The sequence below is a fragment of the Harpia harpyja genome, chromosome 21 (genome assembly GCF_026419915.1).
Source record: "Harpia harpyja isolate bHarHar1 chromosome 21, bHarHar1 primary haplotype, whole genome shotgun sequence".
Lineage (NCBI taxonomy): Eukaryota > Metazoa > Chordata > Aves > Accipitriformes > Accipitridae > Harpia > Harpia harpyja.
In genome coordinates this window covers 887,584-910,087 of record NC_068960.1, presented here as the reverse complement: position 1 = coordinate 910,087, position 22,504 = coordinate 887,584, and the positions used below count along the sequence as shown (strand labels likewise).

The 22,504-nt window shown below is 42.8% G+C and overlaps 1 protein-coding gene across 4 annotated transcripts; it reads left to right on the top strand.

Annotated features, from left to right (window-relative positions):
- The first annotated feature begins 10 nt into the window (after window positions 1-10).
- On the top strand, window positions 11-20,850 carry COG7 (component of oligomeric golgi complex 7). Of its 4 annotated transcripts, XR_008232809.1 has the most exons (18): window positions 11-213; window positions 800-948; window positions 1,457-1,573; window positions 1,755-1,923; window positions 3,839-3,921; window positions 4,692-4,814; window positions 6,772-6,970; window positions 9,091-9,218; window positions 9,816-9,970; window positions 11,167-11,283; window positions 11,811-11,876; window positions 12,622-12,808; window positions 13,827-13,967; window positions 14,430-14,513; window positions 16,485-16,599; window positions 17,178-17,306; window positions 17,405-17,506; window positions 18,886-18,975. XR_008232809.1 is itself a non-coding variant. In XM_052772699.1 (17 exons), the coding sequence occupies exons 1-17, from the start codon at window positions 48-50 to the stop codon at window positions 20,693-20,695; spliced, it is 2,310 nt and encodes a 769-aa protein (XP_052628659.1). In that variant the 5' UTR covers window positions 11-47; the 3' UTR covers window positions 20,696-20,850. The 4 variants fall into 4 exon arrangements, 3 of the variants coding, with proteins under 3 accessions (XP_052628659.1, XP_052628661.1, XP_052628660.1); XM_052772699.1 differs by lacking the exons at window positions 17,178-17,306; window positions 17,405-17,506 and adding an exon at window positions 20,529-20,850 and having other exon boundaries at window positions 18,886-19,029; XM_052772700.1 differs by lacking the exons at window positions 17,178-17,306; window positions 17,405-17,506 and adding an exon at window positions 20,529-20,850 and having other exon boundaries at window positions 31-213; window positions 753-948; window positions 18,886-19,029.
- Window positions 20,851-22,504: the final 1,654 nt, after the last annotated feature.

Genomic DNA, 22,504 nt, shown 5'->3' with positions numbered 1-22,504 from the left:
AGACGAGGTGAGGTGAGGTGAGGTGAGGTGAGGTGAAGGCGGCGGCGATGGATTTCTCCAGGTTCCTGTCGGATGAGTTTGAGGTGAAGAGCTGGGTGAACGCGGCCTTCCGGGCCGTGCAGCAGGAGGCCCCCGGGAAGGTGGACGCCCACGCCGCTACCCTGGTGATGAAGTTGCAGCTCTTCATCCAGGAGGTCAACAACGCTGTGGAAGGTGAGGGGGGCGGCGGGGGTCGTCAACGTGTCGGGCCGGAGCCGGTGTGTGTGTGGGTTTTGTTGCTCCGGTGAAGCTTTCCTCCCGCTGCGGGACGGACTGGGGTGCTGCTGCAGGCTGCGTGTCCTGACAGATCCGCTCTCAACGCCGGGAAACGGCTGCCCCTGCCAGGGGAGGTTTAGGTTGGGTATTAGGGAAAATGTCTTCGGCGAGAGGGTTGTGGAGCACAGGCTGCCTGGGGAAGGGGTCGGCTCACCGTCCTTGGAGGGATTTGAAAGACGTGTCCGCTTAGGGACACGGTTTAGGGGTGGGCTTGGCGGCGTTTGGTTCATGGTGGACTCGGTGATCTTAAGGGTCTTTTCCAGCCTAAACGATTCTATGATTCTACGATAAAGTACGTATTTAAATGTACTTTGAAGATTAAATACTCTAAAGTTACAACTAAAGTTTTGTTGTTTGGTGTTTTGCTTTGTTGTTTGGTCTTCTCCAAGTATGGAAGGTTACATCAGATTATTGAAAAACTCCCTCTTTCCTGCAAGGGTTCTCAGGCCCTCCTTCCTCACTGCACTGCTTGGTATTTCTGTAGAAACAAGCCACCAGGCTCTCCAGAACATGCCCAGAGTCCTCAGGGAAGTGGAGGTCTTGAAACAGGAAGCAACGTTCCTGAAGGAGCAAATGATCCTTGTTAAAGAAGATATCAAGAAATTTGAAGAAGACACAGCTCAGTCAATGCAGGTAGGTTCTTGTCTTACTCAGTATTTATTTGCAACTAGTGAAATTCTGGTTTCCAGGCTTGTTCATATTGAGCAATCTTCTGAACTCAAGATAGACAAAACCACTTCTATTAATGTTAATAGTAGAAAAACTGTGTGTGGCACAGACCAGTGCAATCTGCATTTCCTGAGGAACAGCTGATCATGCTTCAGTTCAGACAGAGTTGCTGTTACCTGACTGGGGACACTGATTTCTGCCCAGATTTCTGCCTGTTGTTAGCTGGGGTCCATTTTTCAGGCAAAGTGGATACTAAAAATACAAATTCAGAATGCAAACTAACCTTTTGTTATTTGACTTTGGAAGTTGATTTAACATCTCTAGCTCTTTCAGCCAACTCCTTCCTCCTTGTAACGGCATGATCTTTTCACCCAATTTTTAAAAGCCAAGCCAAAAATAACTCCCATAATACAAGTATCTATGACAGTCATCTTTTGTTTCAATGGGCAACATTATATTTTTTTTTCTTCAGGTCCTGGTAGAGATTGACCGAGTGAAATCTAGAATGCAGTTGGCTGCCGAGTCACTTCAGGAAGCAGACAAATGGAGCACGTTAAGTGCAGACATTGAAGAGACTCTTAAAACACAGGTAGAGGCCCCATTATTCTTTTTGGCCTTTGTGCCTTCAGCTTTCCAGGGAAATTGAGTGTAATAGTAGGTTTTTGAAGTGACTCTAAAACACGTACCTTTTTGTAAAATGTCATATGAAGCTGGCATTAATGCTTTCTGAAGTCATGTTTGGTAACTGAGTTGCCTTTCCCTGGTGGCAGGATGTGTCTTTGATTTCGGCCAAACTAACAAGTATGCAGAGCAGCCTGGCTATGCTTGTGGATACGCCAGATTACTCAGAGAAGTGTGTGCATCTTGAGGCTCTGAAGAACCGACTAGAGGCTATGGCCAGCCCTCAGATCGTTGCTGCTTTTAATTCCCAGTCTGTAGGTCAGTAAGTCTTGGTGTCACTTGGTGCAGAGTTTATTGTCTTTAAAAGTAAGATGTTTTCTGGGTGGGGAGTTGACGTGCTGAAGGCTCCTGGCGCTGGGTTGTGCGCTTTTTCTGGTGGAGCCAGATGCTGTGAAATGTTATGTGCTCTGCAGCTGCAGATGTGCTCTCCAGTGCATCTTTGATTTTCCTACAGTTTGGTGTACCTGTGGCCACTATGGGAAATAAGGAAAATATGAGCTGGTTTTATAGGCCTTGTAGATGTATGAAATGGAGGTGCTGAGGCAGGGCTGCTCTGCTGTCAGAGTTTAGTTACGCCATGAATGCTCTCCAAGTTGGAAGTGCTGCTCAAGTAAGCAGAAGGCCTCTGGTTTTGTGTTATCGTAGTGCCACTGGGCATTTCTGTTACACCTTGGTGTTGTAATCAAGAAGGAAATTTGCTTGGAAACATTCTGACTCCTTACTACCTTGTAAAAGCTGTTTTATAAATTCTCCTTTAGAAAATTTGACTTCTTGTACTGTTCTTTGTGTTCCTCCTTTCCTCTCCTACTGTCACAGCACTTCTGAAAAATACTTATTCTGGTTGTTGCCTCTCATCTGTGTGCACTGTGAGGTCGCAGTGAGAATCTGGGGCTGCTGTGCTTTTGCTGCACAGCGCTCTGGAGTTCTTGTCTATGTAAAGGCAAGGCGCAGCAGTATGTGACTACAGACAGCTGGAGGGAGCGGAGGAGGGAAGAAGCTCTATGTGCTGTGCTTCTAACAAGTGTGCTTAATCTTTTGCATAGATCTCTCTCTTCTCTCTCCCATTCCTTTTCTGGCTTTTCTTCTTTGCACAGCTTCTTTTTTTCTTGGACTGTGCTCGTCACCTTCACAGTAGGTCCCATGCCTTTTTTCTGCTGTTGCAGTGCATTGACCTTTACAGACAAAATCAAGACAAAGGATGACATTTTGGAATATTTTCTCTGCTTAGGATGAAAGTAAATTGAATATTCATCTGCTCTGTGAGTTCTCCACTAAAGAAAACATACAGGTGCAAGAAAGCTGCTGGCAGCAGGTCTGCTGGTACGAGGTCCTTTGCTTGGGCATACTGTTAAGAATAATTCACTTTAAGCACTGTTTGCATTCTCTTTCAAAATCTGTTCTGGCCATGTGGAGGCATGGGCTTTTTTCCCATTGAAGAGAGTTTCTCTGTTTACTGTGAAGTCATGTTTTTTCCTGAAGTCCAGCTCCTATAACTGTAATACAAGTCCGTAACCATATCCCCAGAGAGTCTGTATTTGGTGACTTCCACAGCTGAAGAGCACTTCAAGTTACTTAGTGTTCTAGTTTATCTGCCTTCCGGGTCCTGTTTGAAAAACAGGGTCTCATTACTAATTTCTCTAACCCCAGATGTATTTTGGGGACAGAACTATAGTCATCCCCCTTACAGTACAAAACGAGCTTTTGATGAACTTGGATTTCAAAGCTTTGACTAATGGCACCGTTAGCTCTTACACAGTCTCGAGGCAGCTAGCTTAGGTATCAGTTTGAGGAGTTCTGAAAGCAAAGCTGGGGGCTTTGTAAGATATGTTCTAGTTTTGTAGATAGCAGTTTGCGTCTGGAAAATAACGATTCCCTTCTAGGAAATGCTCTGGTTTTATCTGTCTTTAATACTAGATACATTTGCTGGTTAAGAAGTTAAATTTAAGAAGTTGCGTTAATTCCTCGTGTCTGCTACCTGTTCTTGTTTGAATGTGGGTTTTAGGCAGTTCTGCTCCTATTTGAGAAGATAAGCAAACAAAAGGTGAAAGTGTGTCTTTCTATATAGGCCGTTGTGCACACTCTCTTAAAAGAAGAATTCTCTTGCTGTTAGACTAATGTCTCACCCTAGGCTTTGAGACTGACTGCTAACTGCCTATTATTTTGTTTTGTTTAGATCAGGCAAAAACGTTTGTTAAAGTCTTCACTGAAATTGATCGGATGCCCCAGCTTCTTGCTTATTATTATAAATGCCACAAGGTAAGTATTTTGATAATACTTTAATATGGAGGAATAAAAATTTGAATTCTTGCTTGGCTTGGACTGTAGGGGGAGCTGCTACATCACATATTTTACCTTTCCTGTTCGAAGGAGGATGGTTCTTTTCCATATTTCATTCTCTGACTTCACTTTCTGGCTCTTAACAGCTCTGGTACTCCCCATGTTTCAAGAGTAATTCTCCATTCAGGGCTTTGTGTTCATTCCTGCAAGAGACACAGGATATGTGCGTTCTACTTGATTTCTCTGTGCCTTATAGTTTTGCTTTGCTTTTCTTGGATGTGGCTATGTCAGCAATAACTTTATTGCTGCAACTTGCCAGCTGCTGACTTCTGTAAACTCTTTTCAGGTAAGATTAAAAGTTGGAATTCCAGACAGTTCTGTAGCCATAACCTGATCCTCAAATTTCTCTCATGACTGTGACTTTTGAGGATTAAGTTCAAGGCTAGGGCTTGCCAAGTATTTGAACTATTATGTGGGGGTATCAGTTACAGTCTCATTTTATGAGTAAAATACCAATGTTAATTAAATCTTTGAATCAACTAAGAAGCCTCTAGCTTCATGCTGAAAGTCTTTTCCTTCTGTGGTGCTGAATTATAGCAAAATGTTATGCTGAAATCGGGAGAGAGGACCAAGGGTAGGCATTGTGCTTTAGCAAAAGTGCTTTGCCTGGTAAGTTCTTGGTTTGAAATAACAAAAGCCAGATCTGTGGACTGTCAGTTCTCTTAGAATAGTTCTTATTACCCCTGCAGGTGCAGCTGGTGGCCGTGTGGCAGGATCTTTGCCAAAGTGACTTAAGCTTAAATCGCCAGTTGACTGAACTGTATGACACGCTCCTTGGGACCTGGCACTCACAGCTTCAGTGGGCAACACAGGTGCAGCGACTGTTTAACTTTGGTGCGGTGTATGGGAGAGGATGAGATTGAGCATGCTCTCTTAGTTCTCATAAAGCTCAGAATAGTTCATTGGTGCTCACTCTTTGAGTTATACTCCGTGCCTTACCAATGCAAAACAGGGCTTGCAACCTACTTTCTGTTTCTTGTCCAGCTCTTGCAGACAAGATTTGATTTCTGGTGTTCTACCAACAGCAAGGTTGCTGTGTTACTGACATTAAAGCTGCTCTATCACTTTCATCTGTATCTTAAGTTAAATCTAATTTGTTGGTGTTGCAAATGTGTTCTGTTGCAAGACATCTGAAATGCCTGAATTGCTTTATCACTTGGCTTGGAGGAAGCCCTCAAGGTCATGTTGGACTGATTCATGTCACTCTGTGTAAGATATCTGAGGGCTTCTGCTACCACCCCTTGGAGTCTGTGTACTTGTTTTTCCTGCCAATAATAATGTAGGATCCAAAAAAGTTATTGTCCGTTAGTGAAATGAAGAAATAAGTTTATATTGTTGATCCTGTAAGAGGTTCTTCATCCATGAAGGGTAAGAGATTCTTATCTTCATGTTACAAAGCCTGGTGCAAATGCTAGGCCTGTACTGCAGAGAAGCTCTGTGTTTCCTTGAAATGTATTTTTTCTGTCTAATGATTCGATGTGAATTACAGGTCAGATGTCAGCTTACATTTTAGCAGATATTCTTTGAACTGGGGATTGTGAGAGAGAAATGGCACATGGGGCAAAGCTCGTGTCACTCAATGTCCTGTGTTGCTTCTGCTTTCTGAAGAATTCTTGGACCTTTTTTGTGGTGATCCAAGCTTTCAAAGCAAATGAGTGAGAATAGCTGACAAGAAAGTCACAATGACAGGCTGTAACACGTTTTATGCTAGTAGAATTGAAGGTGGTGCATGTCAGTAGAAGTTCTCAGCTGATTATGGTCTTTTTAGCCTTTCCAGTAGTGACTTCTGCCTATCTGACTAGTAATTTGCCTTGTGATATAGTACTATTTCTTCATATTTTACTGATATATGTGTTTATTCTCAACACACCTGTGTAAACTGAGTGCTCTGTTTTCAAATGCTCTTTTCTGCCAGGTGTTTTTTCGAATTACTATAGTGCCTGTGTTCCGCTGAATTCAATTTTTGACCTATACCTATTTTCTAGTTTCTTGGTTGCTGTATTCAAAGCACAGTTTCAGCAGTAAATATGTATTGACCTAGATTTATGTAATCGGGCTGTCCTGCATGCTAGGTCAGCAAAGTTCTTGCAGTCTTAACAGACCTCTTTTGGTTTTGTTACCCCTTGTGAGGTTCTTCAAATTTGTTTTTGCTCCCTTTTGGTTGGGAGCACCTGTCATCTGAGGACTCTGCGATCTGTTAGTGCACAAAATGTCATCTTCTTGATCTGTATATCACTGTCTCTCATCAGTAGGTAATTTTATATTAATTCTTTAATAGAAAGAAGCACACACCCAGCACAGTTTTCTGTGCTGGGCGTGAAAAAGTCCAGATTGGGCTGCTGCTGCTTTCTTTCCCAACTCTTTGCTCCCTGGTTATGGCAGCCTGCCTCTCTGCTGACAGCATTTGCAAACCCATCTGTTCTGCTTCTTCCATCCCTCTGTTTCAGGAGCCCAGGCCTCTGTGGCGAGGGCGTAAGGGAGACTACAGTGGGCATGATTGCCCCTGGGAAGTGGAGCTGCTTGCGTGAAGGCTGCTTCTGCCAGCAGGGCAGCAGCACGTGCTCAGGAGGGCTGAAGAAGGTATCAGCCCCTGGTCAGACAGGACCTGCTCAGTTTGGAGTGGGACAATCTGTCATTGTCTTTGCTGAGGCAGTGACATGTGGTTTGTACATTGTGGGGCTCTCTCTGGAAGCTGTCTGCTGCTCTCTGCTGCCTGTTGTGTTCCTCTGAGATAATGTGCTTTTGCTAGTAGCTTTTCTGCTACCACAGGTTTTCAAGAACCCCCATGAAATTGTGACTGTATTGTTGATTCAAACTCTGGGAGCGTTGGTGCCTTCCATCCCTGTCTGCCTCAGCACTGCCGTGGAAAGAACGGGCCAAGAGACCAAGCTGAATAAGCTGCTGGAGCTCTATGATGCCACCATCCACTTCGCAAAAGGGCTGGAAGTAGCAATGCTGCCAAACTTGAGTAAGGCTCTTGCACTGAATTTTGTCATTCCATTCTGTCAACTTCTTTGTTAAGTTCCATTGTGGGATTTTGTTTAGTTTTACATGGAGGGAGGGATTCTCTCTTCTACAGTATTGACCAGTTACGTGGCATTTGCACTTTTGTGTGTGTGTGTGTGTATGTGTTTATCTTGCACTAAAGATACTGACACAATACTGAATGAGTTTACTGAAGCAGACCTGTTCTGAGCATGCTTGGTGTCTAGGGTAAATAATATTTAGCATTTTTCCTTTTACAAGCATTGCTGTTTCTTCTGTCTAATGGATGAGGAAATGTCTCTAGGGAAGCTATCTGTGAAACCCATTGTGAAAGATCACAAAGCATAGAAGTTGAAGAGTTTCCTGGAATTAAGTCACACCTTACTAAACAAGAGAAAACCTGCTTGAAAGCTGCATCCATTGGATGCTTGAATTTTATTTTGTAGTTTTTCTGTTGCTACTGGCTTAAGTTTTAATCAAGTAAAAATGCAGGGCCGAATACTATTTCTGAACCATTGGTAGTTTGTTCCCTAGCAGCATCCTTGGTATTCAATTCAAAATCTGACCTGTGCTTTCCTTACCCTATGGTGTTTGTCATCTCATTTTGGTCATGACTTGATGAATAATTCCCACAAACCACAAAGTAGTGAGGTGCTGTGCTTACATAGGTTTATGTCTGACTTGAGCTGTTGGCTATTTATAGTCCTTTATTAATCTGGTAGGGCTCCTTCAAAGATTGGGTATGGGAAATTCCTAAATTAAAGCTAATGGAGCATTCCTAATGCTGTGTTTCCTGTGTTTGGTTCCTCATAACATTGTCTTGAGCTATTTAAACCCAGATTCTTACTTGATCATGTAAATTATGATTACTGGGCAATTTCAGGGAGTATGACTGTCATTGTGTCTGTTTTTGTTGTCTTTGTGATTGCATATTCTTGTCAGTCATTTTCTATCCTTGGCTTAACTTAATTTGTGGTTTGTAATAGAAATGATTAAAAAGGACTTGGAAGAATTATGTCAAGCTCTAGAAGATGATGGAATAGGAAGACAGATGCTGAACTGTTATCTGGGTGTGTTAAAAAAAAAATCAACAAAAAACCCCAAAACTTTATTTCCATCTCTTTTGCTGTGCAGTAAGATGTTTGGGAAGAGAAATATCTCGAGAATGGAAAGGCCAGGTGACTCAGCAGAACACGGTCAAACCAGTTCCTACATATGTGTATGTGAGGAGAGGGTTCAGTTATGATTCACAGGATAATTCAGGTTGGAAGGGACCTTGGGAGATGATCTAGTCCAACCTCCTGCTCCAAGCAGGGTCCGCTATGAGGTCAGACCATGTTACTCAGGGTATTGTCCAGTCTGATCTTGAAAACGTCCAAGCATGGAGATAGCGCAGGCTTTGGACAACCTGCTCCATTGCTTGTCTGTCCTTAGGGTGTAGAAGTTTTTTCTTATACCCAGGATTCAAAGTAATTATGGTTTGCTGCTAGTTTGAGTTTGGCAAAGCTTCACAGTAACAGCTGGTGTCCAGTTCTGATTTGAGAAATAATCATTCAGACCTGGTTTTTGTTTGGGTTTGCAGCTCTCTGCTGAATAGAATGGCACTGAAATGCTAAGTTCATGGTTCACGTTCAGCTCTGGTTGATGAACACTGTAAAGTAGTAGTACTAAGTGAATTGAGTTAGTGTCAATTATTTTAAGTATGAACCAGGCTTTCTGACAAATGAGGATTGCCCCTGCTTTAAGTTGTGGGAGTAATGCGTTTCACTTCTCAAGTGGTTTCAGTACTTTCCTTCTACTGTAGGTTGGAATGTTTAATAGTTTTTTGTCACCCAGGCTGTTTTGGAGCATTGAGTGATAATTTTCTTGAGGCACTTGTTGAGGTAGAACATCTTGGTTTTAGGAAACAGGTAGAGATAATAACCTTGTGTTTAAAAAAAATAAAAAAAAATACCCGTGTAGTTGAGACTTAAAGCTGTTGGGCAACATTCCAAGCCTGTGTAGGCAGCATGCTCTAATTGAAGAACTACTGCATGTTGCTTGAAACAAGGTTTTTAGTAGCATGTTCATCTATTTGTAGACTAAACATTTGATTCTTTGTAGAGGAGCAGAACCTGGTAAAAGTGATGGAACTGGTGGAAGCGGTGTATGGTCCATACAAGCCCTATCAACTTGAGTATGGAGACCTGGAAGAAGAAAATCTCCTCATTCAGATCAGTGCAGTGCCCTTGGTAATGTAGCAGTCTTTGTTCAACTGCACAGGGAGAGGCTTGAAGCTTCTGCTAAGGGTCTACAAGGGTCTTTGTCATAGTTATTGCTCTCTTTCCTCCTCTAATTTTTTTCTGTTTGCAGTATATTTTTTACTGTTAAGTAAGTTTTGTTTAAGAAATGAAGTTAATTTCAGCAGCCCTCTCAGGTCGGAGGTAACTCCTTTCTTCTTCTCCTTCACCCAGTAACCAGCACTGTGTGGATCTGCTGGAGAAAGACTTTACCAAAATATTACTATCAACCAAGAGCCTGCTTCGGGTTCGATAGAATTTATTAAGGACAGGATCTGGGGTAGGAAAGTCCTTTTAGTAGAAGATTCTGTTGTTGGCAGAACTGTTTTTCCTTGAAGACCTGGTAAACACAGGATTTGGCAGCCTGACTTTATTAACTGTCACTGTGCAGGAGGGTGGAAGCAACCAGCATTGTTCTCCCTTAAGTGTTTCACAAGATTGGGGGATACTGAGAGAATGATGTGTTACACAAGGTGTCTTGTCTTTAATGCCTGGACACTCACTGAAAGAAGAGTCAGGCTCAACTTTGTTGTTGTTGTTGTTATTTAGGAGCATTGGGAAGTAATTGACTGTGTCCAGGAACTGAACCATTCAGTCAGCAAACTCTTCATTCTGGCCTCTGGAGCCATCGACAACTGCATTAAACTCACTGATGGACTGGGAGTGTGTGGGCTCCTTAAGGCCCTGAAAGCTCTGTTCACAAAGTAAGGTGCTTTTAGTTACACTGCTGCATTTATCCTAAGGGAGTAGCAAGTATTCAGTTTGTGGCCAAGGACTTTGTAGTTTATCAAAAACAACTGAGAGCGGAAAGTATCTGGAACTGTAATATGAATCATCTGATATCCCTTCCTACCATTTCGGTCAGGCAGTGACTATTTCTTAGGGGGAAAATGGAAGCTTTTTATGGCTGAATCAAAGACTTTTCTCAGCTGTTTTCTGTTTTGGTTGGGCCGAATTTTCATTTTTAATAAATACTTTTGGAGGGGAAAATGTTTCCCAAAATGGAATAAGACAAAGACAAATTAGGCTGATGAAAATGGGTCTCAGTGGGGAAATATGTACTTACTGGGACAAGTGACCTCACATTCAGAATCTACCTGTAAGTGCAAGGTACCCTAGTGAGTGAGGTTCACTCTAAGTTCTTGTTTTAAAGTTCGCTGACAGCTCACTTAGATAGTATTCCAGTGCTGATTACCTCCTTATTCTTTCCTGATACCAAAAGAGCTGTTCACAAGGTATAAATCAAACTGTTACCTTGCTGCCCTGTGGAGAAGAGGGAAGAGGAAAACACACTTCTCTGATCTCACCTTCTTTATAGGCAATTACATAGCAGCGTGCATGCCTCCAGCTTATGGGCCTTATTTAAAAAAAAGGTGGGGGGCAGTGTGGAAAACAAAATGTTCTCCTTTTTATCCATGTTCTTATCTGGAGAGTAGCTGAGAAAACAAATACATGAGATTGTTGTCACTGTGTTCCTGGAGTAAGGGCCAAGTGATGTTGGAGTAGCAGTAGCCTTATAAACTTTTTCTGATCTTTCCTAGGAAATGTGATTAGTGTAATGGTAACCAAAATGTCTTAGTCATACCTTCTCATGGGAGTGGAGAGATCCTAGTAACCCATGTGCAGCAAATTGAAGTAGCCACACAGTATCTGTTACTCTTGAGTTTCTCCCTGTCTTCCAGTGGATGCTTGAGTGAGCTGTGGCTGGTCAGTTCTTCACATCCATGTGTTTGGACTGGAACAACAGTGTCTCTTCTGAACTCCTCTTCCTTTAATATTTCTTGTTCTTATTTGACCCTTGTAGAGGACTGAATGAGCAAGTTGCAGGACATGCAGTTATGCTGCTCTCCAATCTATTCTCTTATGCTGGTGCTTATCTCTTCTCTATTTCTCATTACAGGTATACATCTGACTTTACGAATACATTGCAGTCTATAAGAAAGAAATGTAAGCTGGATGATGTCCTATCAGATTCCCTTTTCCAGGAGGACTGGACTGCATTCCAAAACTCTGTCCGGTAAAGGGGATTTTTTTTTTGCCCAGCTCAGAACTGATTTTTGTATCGAAGATGAAATGGAATTACTCGGGGTCAGTTTACACAAGTTCTTAGTGCAGAATGCAGGGCTATGCCCACTTAGCTGCAGTGCTGCTGGGAGCATTAGTGTTAGTGGCTGGGTTTCAGGTTGCTGCTGGCACAGTAAGTGCTATGAGGCTCCCCACCCTGTCTGGAGCAAGGCTGCGTGTCATATCACTTGAAATGTCAGCAGCTTTTAGCATTTTCCCAGTGACACTGAGCTGGCCTTAGCCATGATGGCAAGAAGTAGCATGTGGATGAGGCTGTTGGGCAAAAAACCTCAGTATGTTATCAAATGGATGCAGAGTTAATAGCCAAATTAATTCTTGACAGATGTGTCCCCTGTGGGCTGTAGTTTGGTTATTGCATTTTATTACTGATTGACACATGTCTGAGATGGGTTGTCTGGGGAGGGGTCTGGCATTATCTGCCTCAAATCTCACATGCGTTTTTGTCTTGTTCTTTCCTAGGATAATTACTACTTGTGGTGAGCTCCTTCGTCAGTGTGGAGACTTTGAGCAGCAACTGGCCAACAGGTAAGCTGTCGACATAGGTACCAAGTTGAAAGAAAACAAACCCCAATGTGCTTTTGTTGCATAGACCGCGGAGGGAAAGCAGCCACTGTGATTTCCCCCCGCTGCCCCTCTCCATCTTTTGAAATGTCAGAGATGGGTTGCAGACTGTTCCACTTAGTTGTGTGCCCTGAGACAGTCACAAGAATCCTTTTTCTTGGATACCTGGTTAGCCATCAAATGGACTGCCAGATTGGGGTCAGGAAGGAATTTTCCACCAGATCAAATTGGCAAGGTTCTCACTCCCCTTGTGACATGGGGCATGAATCATTTGCTGAAATGAATCTAGGTGTGCCTTAACTGATCAATTCCTTGTAACTTGAGGAGTGTCAAGCACAGGCAGCACGTAGATCTTTTGTTGCTTGTCAGCAGTGCACTGTTCAGCCTCTTGTACATTGAAATGCTTTAGTCTGACTTGAGTGCCTGTGCTTTGTATAGGACACAGTGGCCTGCAGTGCACAGGAGGCTGGGTTTGTTTCATATTTGCTAGATGTTCTGAGAGCACAATCCTCTCTTTTTGATCTCAGTATTTTTGCAGTTTTTGAGTTGCACAGTAGATGTGAGAGTTGGCTGTAATTAACGTTTGCCACCAGTGAATACTCGCTCCCTTGAAGTAACATAAAGGTAGTGTTGGTCCTTGGACAAACATGAGAGCAACAGTGCTGATTTTTGAGGATTTTGCTGGTGACTTTTGTGTACTTGTTTTCAGGATTTTATCAACTGCTGGGAAGTATCTCTCGGACTCCTACAGCCCTTGTAGTTTTTCTGGCTTTCAGGATACCAGTTCTGCAGAAAAGAAGAGCTCCGTAAAGAATCCCTGGCAGGAGTACAATTATCTTTTGAAGGAGAATCCATCCGAGTATGCCAGCCTTATGGAAACACTTTATACTCTAAAGGTAGCTTTGGTGCCTGGGAGAGCCTGCCTCTATCACAGGATGCTGTTGGGCCCACATTTGGTAGATGAGACCTGGATTCCCCCTACAGCCTGATTACATTTCATCCTGAGCTGCAGCCTTTTGATGGGCTATGTTCCAAGTCTTCCACAGAGACACCGATCTGTGGAGAGATTGAAATGTTCAAACCCAGGAAGTCTGGGCTCATTCCATCTCTCGCCAGATCCTGGCTGTGTTTTGTGAACATGCTCTTATCAGTTCAGGTGAGGGAGATTTTGTCACAGAACGCATTGGGAAGATTGTGTTGGAGCTATCTCAAATTCTGGAGCCTACATACTGGCTTCGCAAGACTTTCTTTGCCAGTTATGCTCTGCTGCCATATCCATTCTGAAATATAATTATGCAAGATCATTCATGCATGCATCTGTGAACAGGGTAGAATGACTCTAGTTATCTTCTTGTGGATCTAAGTTATGTTTGCCATCGTCAGTCACGTGTATTAGTGAAGTCAAGGTTATGAGTTCTGTCTCTTATTTCCTTAGAATGTTTTGATTTCTTTTGCACTTAATTTACCTGCAACTTGTGCAGCTCTGCCTTCAGTGTTATATGTTTGACTTTAAACCTTTGCTAAATAGTCAAATTCCATAGGTACCCTTCACGTAAAATTTTTGCTTAATTCCGTGCAGGGAATCAGTTAGTTGTGCCCTCTGAGCAAAAGGCGGTTTTGCCATCTTCTCTGCAAGTTTCCCAGTATCTAGCCTATACTGGTGCCTGGCATGGCTGGAATGTGATGCTGATTATTTGTTTTACATTTCAGGGAACAGTGCACAGTTTCTGTCTTGAATAACTGGTTGGAATAGGGCATCCCAAAGAAAATAAACTGTGCCATTGCAGAGGAAAGCTCTTTTGTATTAGGATGGCCCAATAAATACCACTTTAAGAATGTTAACATAGCTCCTCTGTGGTCAGCGTAATGACTTCCATAAGTAAACACTTTTCTGTGCCTATGTGTGTGTGTTAGGAAAAAGGTACGAGTAACCACAACCTGTTGTCTTCATCGCGATCTGCCCTAAGCCGCCTCAACCAGCTGGCACACCACTTGGCTTTTGATTCTGTTTTTCTTCGCATCAAACAACAACTCTTACTCATTTCAAAGATGGAGGTGAGTAATGGGTACATTGATCTGATCTGAACTGGCAAGGTTTACCCATGGGATACCTTATAGTGGAGTACAGCTGATGGTTGCTTACCTTTCTCCTTTTCAGAATGTTTCCCTCTGGTATCACGTTTCTTCCATGAGCTACAGTCAGTGGAAAAGTTTATCTCCTTGCATCCACAGCATTTGCGACAGACAGCTATGTTTGCAAGCTCTGATGTTTGTTTGAGATGTTGCTTTTCTCACCTGTGTGAGCATGTATTTCCCACAGGGAGCTGTGTGGAAAGGGTGTGTATGTTTTGGGCCTGAGGGAGGACAAGGGAAACAGTTTTCTCACCATCTATGTTCTGCTCTCTAGAAGTCCTTGAGTAGTCACAGTTCATGTCACTGGGCGACCGCTTCTTAGAACACTGATAGACTTCATGCTCCAGGAAGTCATAGATTCATTCTGTGCTTTTTGCCTTACAGGGTTGGAATTCTGGTGGCATTGGTGAGACCCTGACAGATGACCTGCCAAACTTCAGCCTGACTCCTCTAGAATATATCAGCAACGTAAGAGCATGCAAGGGTAGTTACTGGAAGCCCAGTGCTCTTCTGTTTCCCCAGTTTTTTGTAAAATCGTAGTATTTGTTAAAATTGTTATGTGATGGCGATAGATGCTCTCAGTGGTCCAGCCCTCATCAGTTGGGTTGTGCCATTCATTGTAGCTTTTATGAAATCCCTATCAAGTTCTGGAATAGCAAAAGAATGTCAGGAGCACAAGGAGAGGTTCCTCCCTAGTGAACTGGGCTGTTTACAGTGTTAACTCTTGTAATGGGATGGAAAATGCCAACTTTTGTTTCTAGTGGTGAATACTGAGTGTATCTTCATAATGCAGCTCATGTAGCAGAGAAGTTCCTGCAATGTGTATTGGAGTGATTTAATCACACTACGAAGTTAAAACAAGTCTTGAGATCTTACCCTTCTAATCCCCATGTGACTCCCTGGTTTCTCTTTCTGATGGAATAACAATGAAACCTTTCTGGCAGTGAGGTGTCTGAGTGGAAAAGGAGAGTGAGCTGTTCATTCTTTCTGACTAGGCACTCCTCAGTTTGGTGCGGCTGAACAGCATTCACATTGCTCTCCCATTCTCTTGGTTGGTGTTTCAAGTTGCTGCCACGTTTGTAGTTCAGATATTAATATTAGCTGCTATTACTATTTCAATACAAAGTATAATTTGATAAGCAAGTTTTTTTATGTTACTACCATTCTGTGCATCACACAGGGAATGGATTTTTCAAGGACAGGCTGCAGCCAAAAGCTTTTAATATTTTGGTTTCCTCTGGCTTATGGCCTACAAACTGTTACATTTTGCTTTTAAAGCTTTAAAAAAAAAGAGGAATGTATAGAAATGGGTAGTCAGTCAATTTGTGGCACAATTTTGTCATGGGTAGTTTGAATTTAGCTGTCTGAGAGACTTTTATGAGGTTTAGAAAGCTCATGGGCAGTGTATAAGGTGAAACTTCAAGGGAAGGTTGCTACTGAATTCTAAGTAGCTTTCTAATTAACACAGGTCACAGAGAGAGACGTGCATGGGCGGTAAGAGGCTGAATCTGCTCACCTGCCACTTTAACTGAAAGTTAAAACTGAGATGTGTATGATCATTACTCAATTCTGTGAGGAATCAAAAGACATTTCTGCCTGTCCAAGGCACAGAGGAACTTCAGAAAATTTCAGATACAAAGCATTTGTTTTCTGACATCTTTTCAGATCTACCCTTTATCCTGCTGCTGAGTAATAGGTGGGCCAAGACTGAGCCAGATTCTCTCTCTTGGGTAGTCTTGAAATTACACTACTGCACTGTGCAGTAAAATTGACAACTGGAAAAACTAGCGTAGAGTTTAGAAACAAATTGATGTGGCATATGTGCTGTGTAGAAGAAAAGGCAGGTGATGTGAGCTCAGGAAAAAGCTATTAATGAGCATGCTTCATAATGGGGAGGCAGAGTACTCTGAATTGTATCTGCACCTAGGAAAATTCTCTGAAGCAGCAGATAATAATTTGTAAACAATGCGGTATTGGTTGTATGCCTGAAGTTATGTAGCTCATGTGTGCGAATTTGTGAGCATCGTCCCTTCTTGGGAGCGATACATTTCTGTAATTCATTATTATATTGTCACTTGAATATGTGTTTCTTCTTCAGCGGTTTTGTTTGGTTCAGTCTCTTGGATTCTGCTCTAGAAAACAAATTGCCAGGAACACTCCAGAGATCAAAGATTTGCTTGGAGTAACAGTTCTCTATACAGGTGTTTCTTAACATCGTTTCAATGACTGGTTCTCTGACCTTGTGAAAAATTTTTTCTTGTACAAAGTGTAATGATGAGCAAGAGCCAATTTGTTTCTGAGCAAATGTAGTTTAGTGAGTTGCTGTCAAGCTCAGCTTTCTGCTTTCAGGTGTGGATTACTGCAGGTGACTTTTTTTCTCTAGCAAAGTACTTGCTTCACATTTGTTCAGTGACTCAGGTCTTTGTGCTTTTATTCTAGATTGGGCAATATATTATGTCACTTCCTCTCCACCTTGAGCCATTTGTCACTCAAGAGGATTCTGCTTTGGAACTGGCATTACATGCTGGAAAACTGCCTTACCCCCCAGAACAAGGTAGGATGAAACCGAAGACTTGAAGTGTCTGGGGGAAAGCTTTCACTTTTTGACGTTACATGGGTGTGATGTGTTATGGTAACACAGCTATTTGAGACCCATTTCCTATTGTCTAGTCATGCTGTTTCTTCCAAGAGTCTCTTAGTAATATGCAGGAGGAGCCTCTAAATAATGAGTAAAACTTTTTCAGTTCTGTTCAAACCAGAAGCTTTAGCTTGGTCGATTTAAGTTTAGTGTTCATTAAAACTGTGGTTTGGGTGCAGGGTCTGAAGTATTACTGTTTCAGAGCTGGAGCAGTATTTAATATCCTAGGTGCAGGGAGTGAACAGGAGGTACTTGGGGTCAGTTCCCAAACTCTGAGGGGAACCGTTGAACCATCTAGCCTGAAAGACTTCTCAAGCTAGCTTTTGTAGCTTCTGCTCCTTATCAGCCTGTCCACTGGACTGCCTAACAGCTTGCTGAGGGGGGGAGTCTTGCTCCAGCTTTGCACTCCTGCCCTCTCCTTTGTGCTGGTTCCACCGTAGCACCATTTCCATTCATTAAGCCCACAGAAAGGTATTCACTTTTTTCTGGCCTAGATTCTCTCAAAAATGTGTCAATAAAGTGATTTAAATCAACTTCCTAAGAGGTCTACTATGCAACAGAGCTGGCAGGAGTGCACAGCAAGGAATAAGCAAAGAGGAAGCTTGTGACCATATTTAGAAGTGGTGAGTTGTTAGGTTGGCTGACCCTCTCATGAAATGTCCCCATCTACTGAAGAAAACAACCCTGCACTGGTGATCATACAGTGTATTCTTATCCCCAGACAGCATCTAAGCTGGGATTCTTGCAACAACTGCTGCCAGGAACTAACCTGGTATGAAGCTTTCCATCTTCAGACTCTAGTGAAATCTGGAGAGAATGTCCCGTAAGCTTAATTTTACACTAGTCACTTGTAGTATAAAATACGCAGTTCTCTATAGCCTTGCTGAGAACCACAGCCCCTGAAGTTGTTGCTAGAAAAAGAGGAGCCCCTGAGCTCCTTTCTTCAGGAATAGATATTCGTTCTCAAGCAGGATGGTAATGCTGTTTACTTGTAAACAACTTTTTTCTCTGCCTCTTTTCTCTGTAAATCCAGGAAAAAATACTGTTACACCCTGTGTGACATGCTAACCTGTGCTCATCTGTTACAAACGTTAGGAGCCCATGGTCAGAAACTGGTCTGCTGTCTGTCTTGTTTTGGACAGGTTCTGCATCTTTGGGAATTTCTTTTCTTAAGGGTCCAACCATGTGTTCTAGTCTCCATAGTCAGGTTCTTGCTCAGTAAGGACACAGTTCTGGAATGCTGACCACTTCATTTAAATTCCTTTTTCATCCTATATTAACTCCAGCTGAAAATTCATTAGAGCTCCACTGCTACTTCCAGTGCCACCTGAGTCTTTAGTGATTAGATGCCAGCCACAATGATTAAACTCCCCGTGCTGAAGGAAGTGCAGTGGGTGCTGTGGGTGGCTGCTGTTTGAGACAGCTACGGCCCAGGCGCCTCTTCAAAACTTTCTCCCCAGAATGCACCGAGGAGTTCTTTCTGCATGTCGTTCCTTAATTTCTTGCAGGAAGCTGAGTTTTGGCTCGCGTTCATTCTTCACATGGCTGTCCTTACCTGTTGTGTCATTAATCCTGCTGCAGTTAACAACAGTAACTACGTAATGCTTCACAGCAGATTGGCAGCATGCCATGGTTTGCTGTGGTTAATCTCTTCTCGGTATTTATTTCCACTGATAATCAAGGAAGCATAGAGCTTGGTATTTATAGTCTTCCTGTAGCCTTCTGAGAATATGCTCTTTAGTTCAGGTTTTTGCATTACTTTTGTCATCTTAAAGCATTTACATATTTAATAGCTTGTTAATTTTCAAAACACTGATGAACACGGGATGCCTTTAGGGCTTGAAAAAAGCCCCTGTCATTGCAGTAGTTTGTAAACTACTCCTGGAAGACGATCCTCTAGAACATGCCAGGCAGTGCCCCTGATCCCAGCCTGATCACCTGTCAGCCCTTCGGAAATTACTTACCTGGAGAAGTAATAGAGGGAAGTAAAGTGTTTTGGGTCTTGAGCTAACTTTCAATGTTGTATAGTATCAGGGAGGATATGTAACTGCTTTGATTACTCCAAAAACAGCTGATAAACTCTGAATATCTTAATGTCCTGTTGAAGAAACAGTTAACCATTTATGAATTACATTTTTTTTACAAAACCAGCAAATGCAGGTGAGTGAGACTGCTGACAGCTAATGAGAATTTTCTGTCCAGGAGATGAATTACCTGAGCTGGACAACATGGCTGACTACTGGCTGGGCTCCATTGCCAGAGCTACGATGCAAACTTACTGCGAAGTCATCCTGCAAATACCAGAGCTCACAGTACATTCGACAAAGCAGCTTGCCACCGACATTGGTAAGCTCAGTGCATACATTGTCCTGAGAACTGTTGCCATAACACATGGGCTGCTCTGTCATTACATTAGATTTGAAGAAACTGCGGTGTGGGTTTCTCCTTTAATCGTGAGCATGTTGATCTGATACCCGGCATGGTGGAGTGGTTCACAGCTTCTCTTTTGCGAAGTGGTCTGTCACATCCCTCTTTGAGGGAAGGGTGATGTTCCAGTAGATACTCCTGCTTCTTCACTGCTTTGTGTTTCTGACTGTGGAAGTCAAAGTCCTTCTGAACTGTGAGGAGTCCCTTACAAGCCAGTCTTAGCAAGAAAGATGTGTATATAATCTATTCAAGTGTGGCACTGCTCTTTCCCCTCTCATGGGAGTGCTGTGTACTGCCAGTATATGCCATATAGGGGGTACACAGCATATGTCAAGCCTGTTGGGAAGTGCTCCAGTGGATTATGAAGGGGGCAGCTGGTTGATTTCTTCCATTCGCTTGATAGCTGAAGTAGGGAAGGTCAGCTAAAGGCCTTCTAAAAGTTGTTGTGGAGCACTTGACCAGCATCCTTTTTTTACAGAACCTATAGGATCAGCTCCCCTGCCATGGTTAACTTATTGCCCTGCTGCTCTGAAGGTGCTAGATGACTAAATTACTTTCAACATGAAGAAATTTTCAGCAGCAAAGTGGGAGATAGTTGGCACATGTTGTTCATTTCTTCCTTCTACTATGCCAGGCAGGGTGACTGAGGGAGGACTGATGGAAGGTGTTGGGGAAAGTGTTTCTGCAGCATATGGAGGAGATGGGTTTTTCTTATCCGAAGCTGATGGAAGTGTTACCTCGAGACCACTACAGCTATTGTAAATGCCAGTTTGTCCTGTCTTTGCTGTAAATCATGGATGCTGACTTCCCCATGGCCAAGCTCAAAAATAAGGATACAGACAATATCTCCTCAGCTCACCTGATCTCCTCAGCTCACCTGAAAGTAGGCCTCAATGCCAGTGAACTCAGCCTGAATACTTTTTTTTTTTTTTTTTTTTTTGGCATTGCTTAAAAACAAACCAGTGGATTAGAGGCTGGTTGCTTGGCATTCTCCCTGCCATCCTTAATTCCCCAGCTGACTTTGAATCAGTGAGCTGGAACTCTCTCCTGCCTTGACAGCCATTCACTTCTGCAGAACTTCCCAGCTTTGTTGCAAGCTCTTTGCCTTTGAAAGTGTGCTTGTGATCCTTTATCTGTGACCCTGGTGACTGACCACCCCGAGGGTGTTGTGAGCAGATACTGAAACGTGGCAGAATGTGTCTCAGTCCTCTGAACAAAACAGATGGTTGTCTAAACTAGTGTACAGGAAGCCAAAAATACACACCAGTCAGTACAGTTAGATGCCAAACACACTGCCATTTTCTGTGGTTTGGACCTATCAGTGACAGGATTTTAGCTGTCGTGAAGAACAAAGGATAACTTTCATTAGCACACTGTCTGGTACTTGTTCAAATACGTGTTTATCCTTAATCTTACAGATTATCTCATAAACGTGATGGATGCCCTCGGCCTTCAGCCATCAAAAACACTGCAAAATATTGTAACCCTGTTGAAGGCAAAACCAGAGGACTACCGGCAAGCTGCAAAAAGTGTGCCCCGCAGAATGGCCAGCAGCATCGGTGCAATGAGAGGCCTGGAGTGTTAGCTGTAATGTCCCTGCTGCTGGACACTGTTCAAGGGCTGAACTGTTTGGGTTGATTTTATTTCCCTATAAACTTTGCAAGGACAGTGAAAATATCTCTGGGGATTAGGGCAATTTATTTCTGAATATCTTTTAATAAATGTCTTTGTCTAGGAAAAGCTTGCTCCATTTTTCCATCCTTAGAAATAAGGAAAGATGTCCTACAGCCTAATTTACCAAGAACTATCTGGATGACCTTGAGTAGGCTGAGCAGCGCTGGCTTCTGACTAGAAATGTTCTGCTGGTTGCTGGAGAGTTCATGCTTCATGGCGGTGAGATGACTGGCTTTTTCAGAAAATTTAACCAATTCTGAATCTAAAATTATGGGGTAGGTGCAACAAAGATCGACTGATTGGAAGCTTTTCTACCTGGAGGCAATCATCATTGCTCAACTCTGTCATTATTCACAAAGTCAGGAAGACAGTCTCATCAATTAGCAGATGAGGCATGATCAAGCTCAACCCTGAGAATAAAACCAGTTTTGTAGGTTGTTCCTTGTGCGATTAATGTATTCTACTGAAAGCTATGAAGTTTATAAGAAATTTAATGAAAGTGTTGCTTTCTTGTAAAATTTATTAAAGCCTGGTATATAGATCTTTGTAAAACAACTCATCTAGCCTAAGTGTGCTTCCAACACTCCCACAGCTTTTTTTCTTAGGAGAAAACTGGACGGAATACAAAGAGGTCCCAAAATTGGAATGCCAGCTGTGTTAGATGCTGCTGGGTAACACCCCACATGCACACTCTTCTGATTTGGAGAGGAAAAACCATCTTTATTCCCCTTATCTGTATCTACTTCTGCAGTTTTCTCCATTTTACCACCAGATGCCTTGGGAGAATAATTCTTTTCCCAGTGTCCATGTCTTTGTCTCTTCTTTCCTTAACTTGGTTCAGGCTGCTCTAATCAGTGTTTAGCTTGGTCCACAAATCTTTCTGCTGTCTTTGCTTTTTGGGTGGCTTTCTTTTTCCCTGACAACCTCTGTCTTTTGGACAGCTGTCATTTCTTGTCCCAGTGTTGCTGCATTTGTAGTCCTCCTTTTGGGACTCATTAGCCTGATATGTTCTCCCCTGGGTGGCTGTGCATGTAGCTGCCACAGCTGCCAAAGCTGTCTCTCCTCTGGGCACACATGTAATGTGCTGATACAGGCTTATATTTTACCAGCGGTGTATTTTTTCAGTGAAATTGGATTCCTTTGCTGTTCTCAGCTGGACTTTGATGATGTTTCACTGCCAAAACTGCAGTTTGGGGAGGTGAGGAGAGCAGAGGTGCTTTATAAACAGTTTTGGGGTTTTACGAATTTTGGCACCTAGAAGAATTTCAGAGCAGGGAAATAAAATGTGTTTTCTGGATTTTTTTTTTTTTTCTTGGCAAGGTTTTCAGTTAGGTATTTCCTCTTTTGTTTCCGAGTATGAAAAGTCTATTAAAAGATCCCAAAATGAATTGGAAATTTGCTACTGTATTGAGTTGGGACTTCTCAGGTGTCTCGTTTGGCTGCCATTTGTGAAGCCTTTCCCCTGGAGAGCTTTGTGCCCAGTCCTGTGCAGTGCTCAGCTGAGTCTTCCAGCAGCTGCATTGCTGCTGCAGCAAGAAAAAAACCCTTTGCGCACATATGCTTATCTGCAATCAGTTCATTTGGAGGAGAGAGCCAAGCTGGTAAAGAGCTGAAGTCAACTACCTGAGACACTTTCCACTTCTATTAGTCATCAGACGCCCTCTATAAACCAGCAGTAACTGGAATAGTAAACTGTCCGTGTCCTGCCAAAGAACATGCT

Bases quoted from the DNA above. Each gene is read 5' to 3' on its own strand.
- COG7 (XM_052772699.1), top strand. From the start codon at position 48: ATGGATTTCTCCAGGTTCCTGTCGGATGAGTTTGAGGTGAAGAGCTGG. The intron at 3,922-4,691 runs GTAAGTATTTTG...TTACCCCTGCAG, and splicing joins ATTATTATAAATGCCACAAG to GTGCAGCTGGTGGCCGTGTG. The intron at 14,514-16,484 runs GTAAGAGCATGC...CTTTTATTCTAG, and splicing joins CTCTAGAATATATCAGCAAC to ATTGGGCAATATATTATGTC.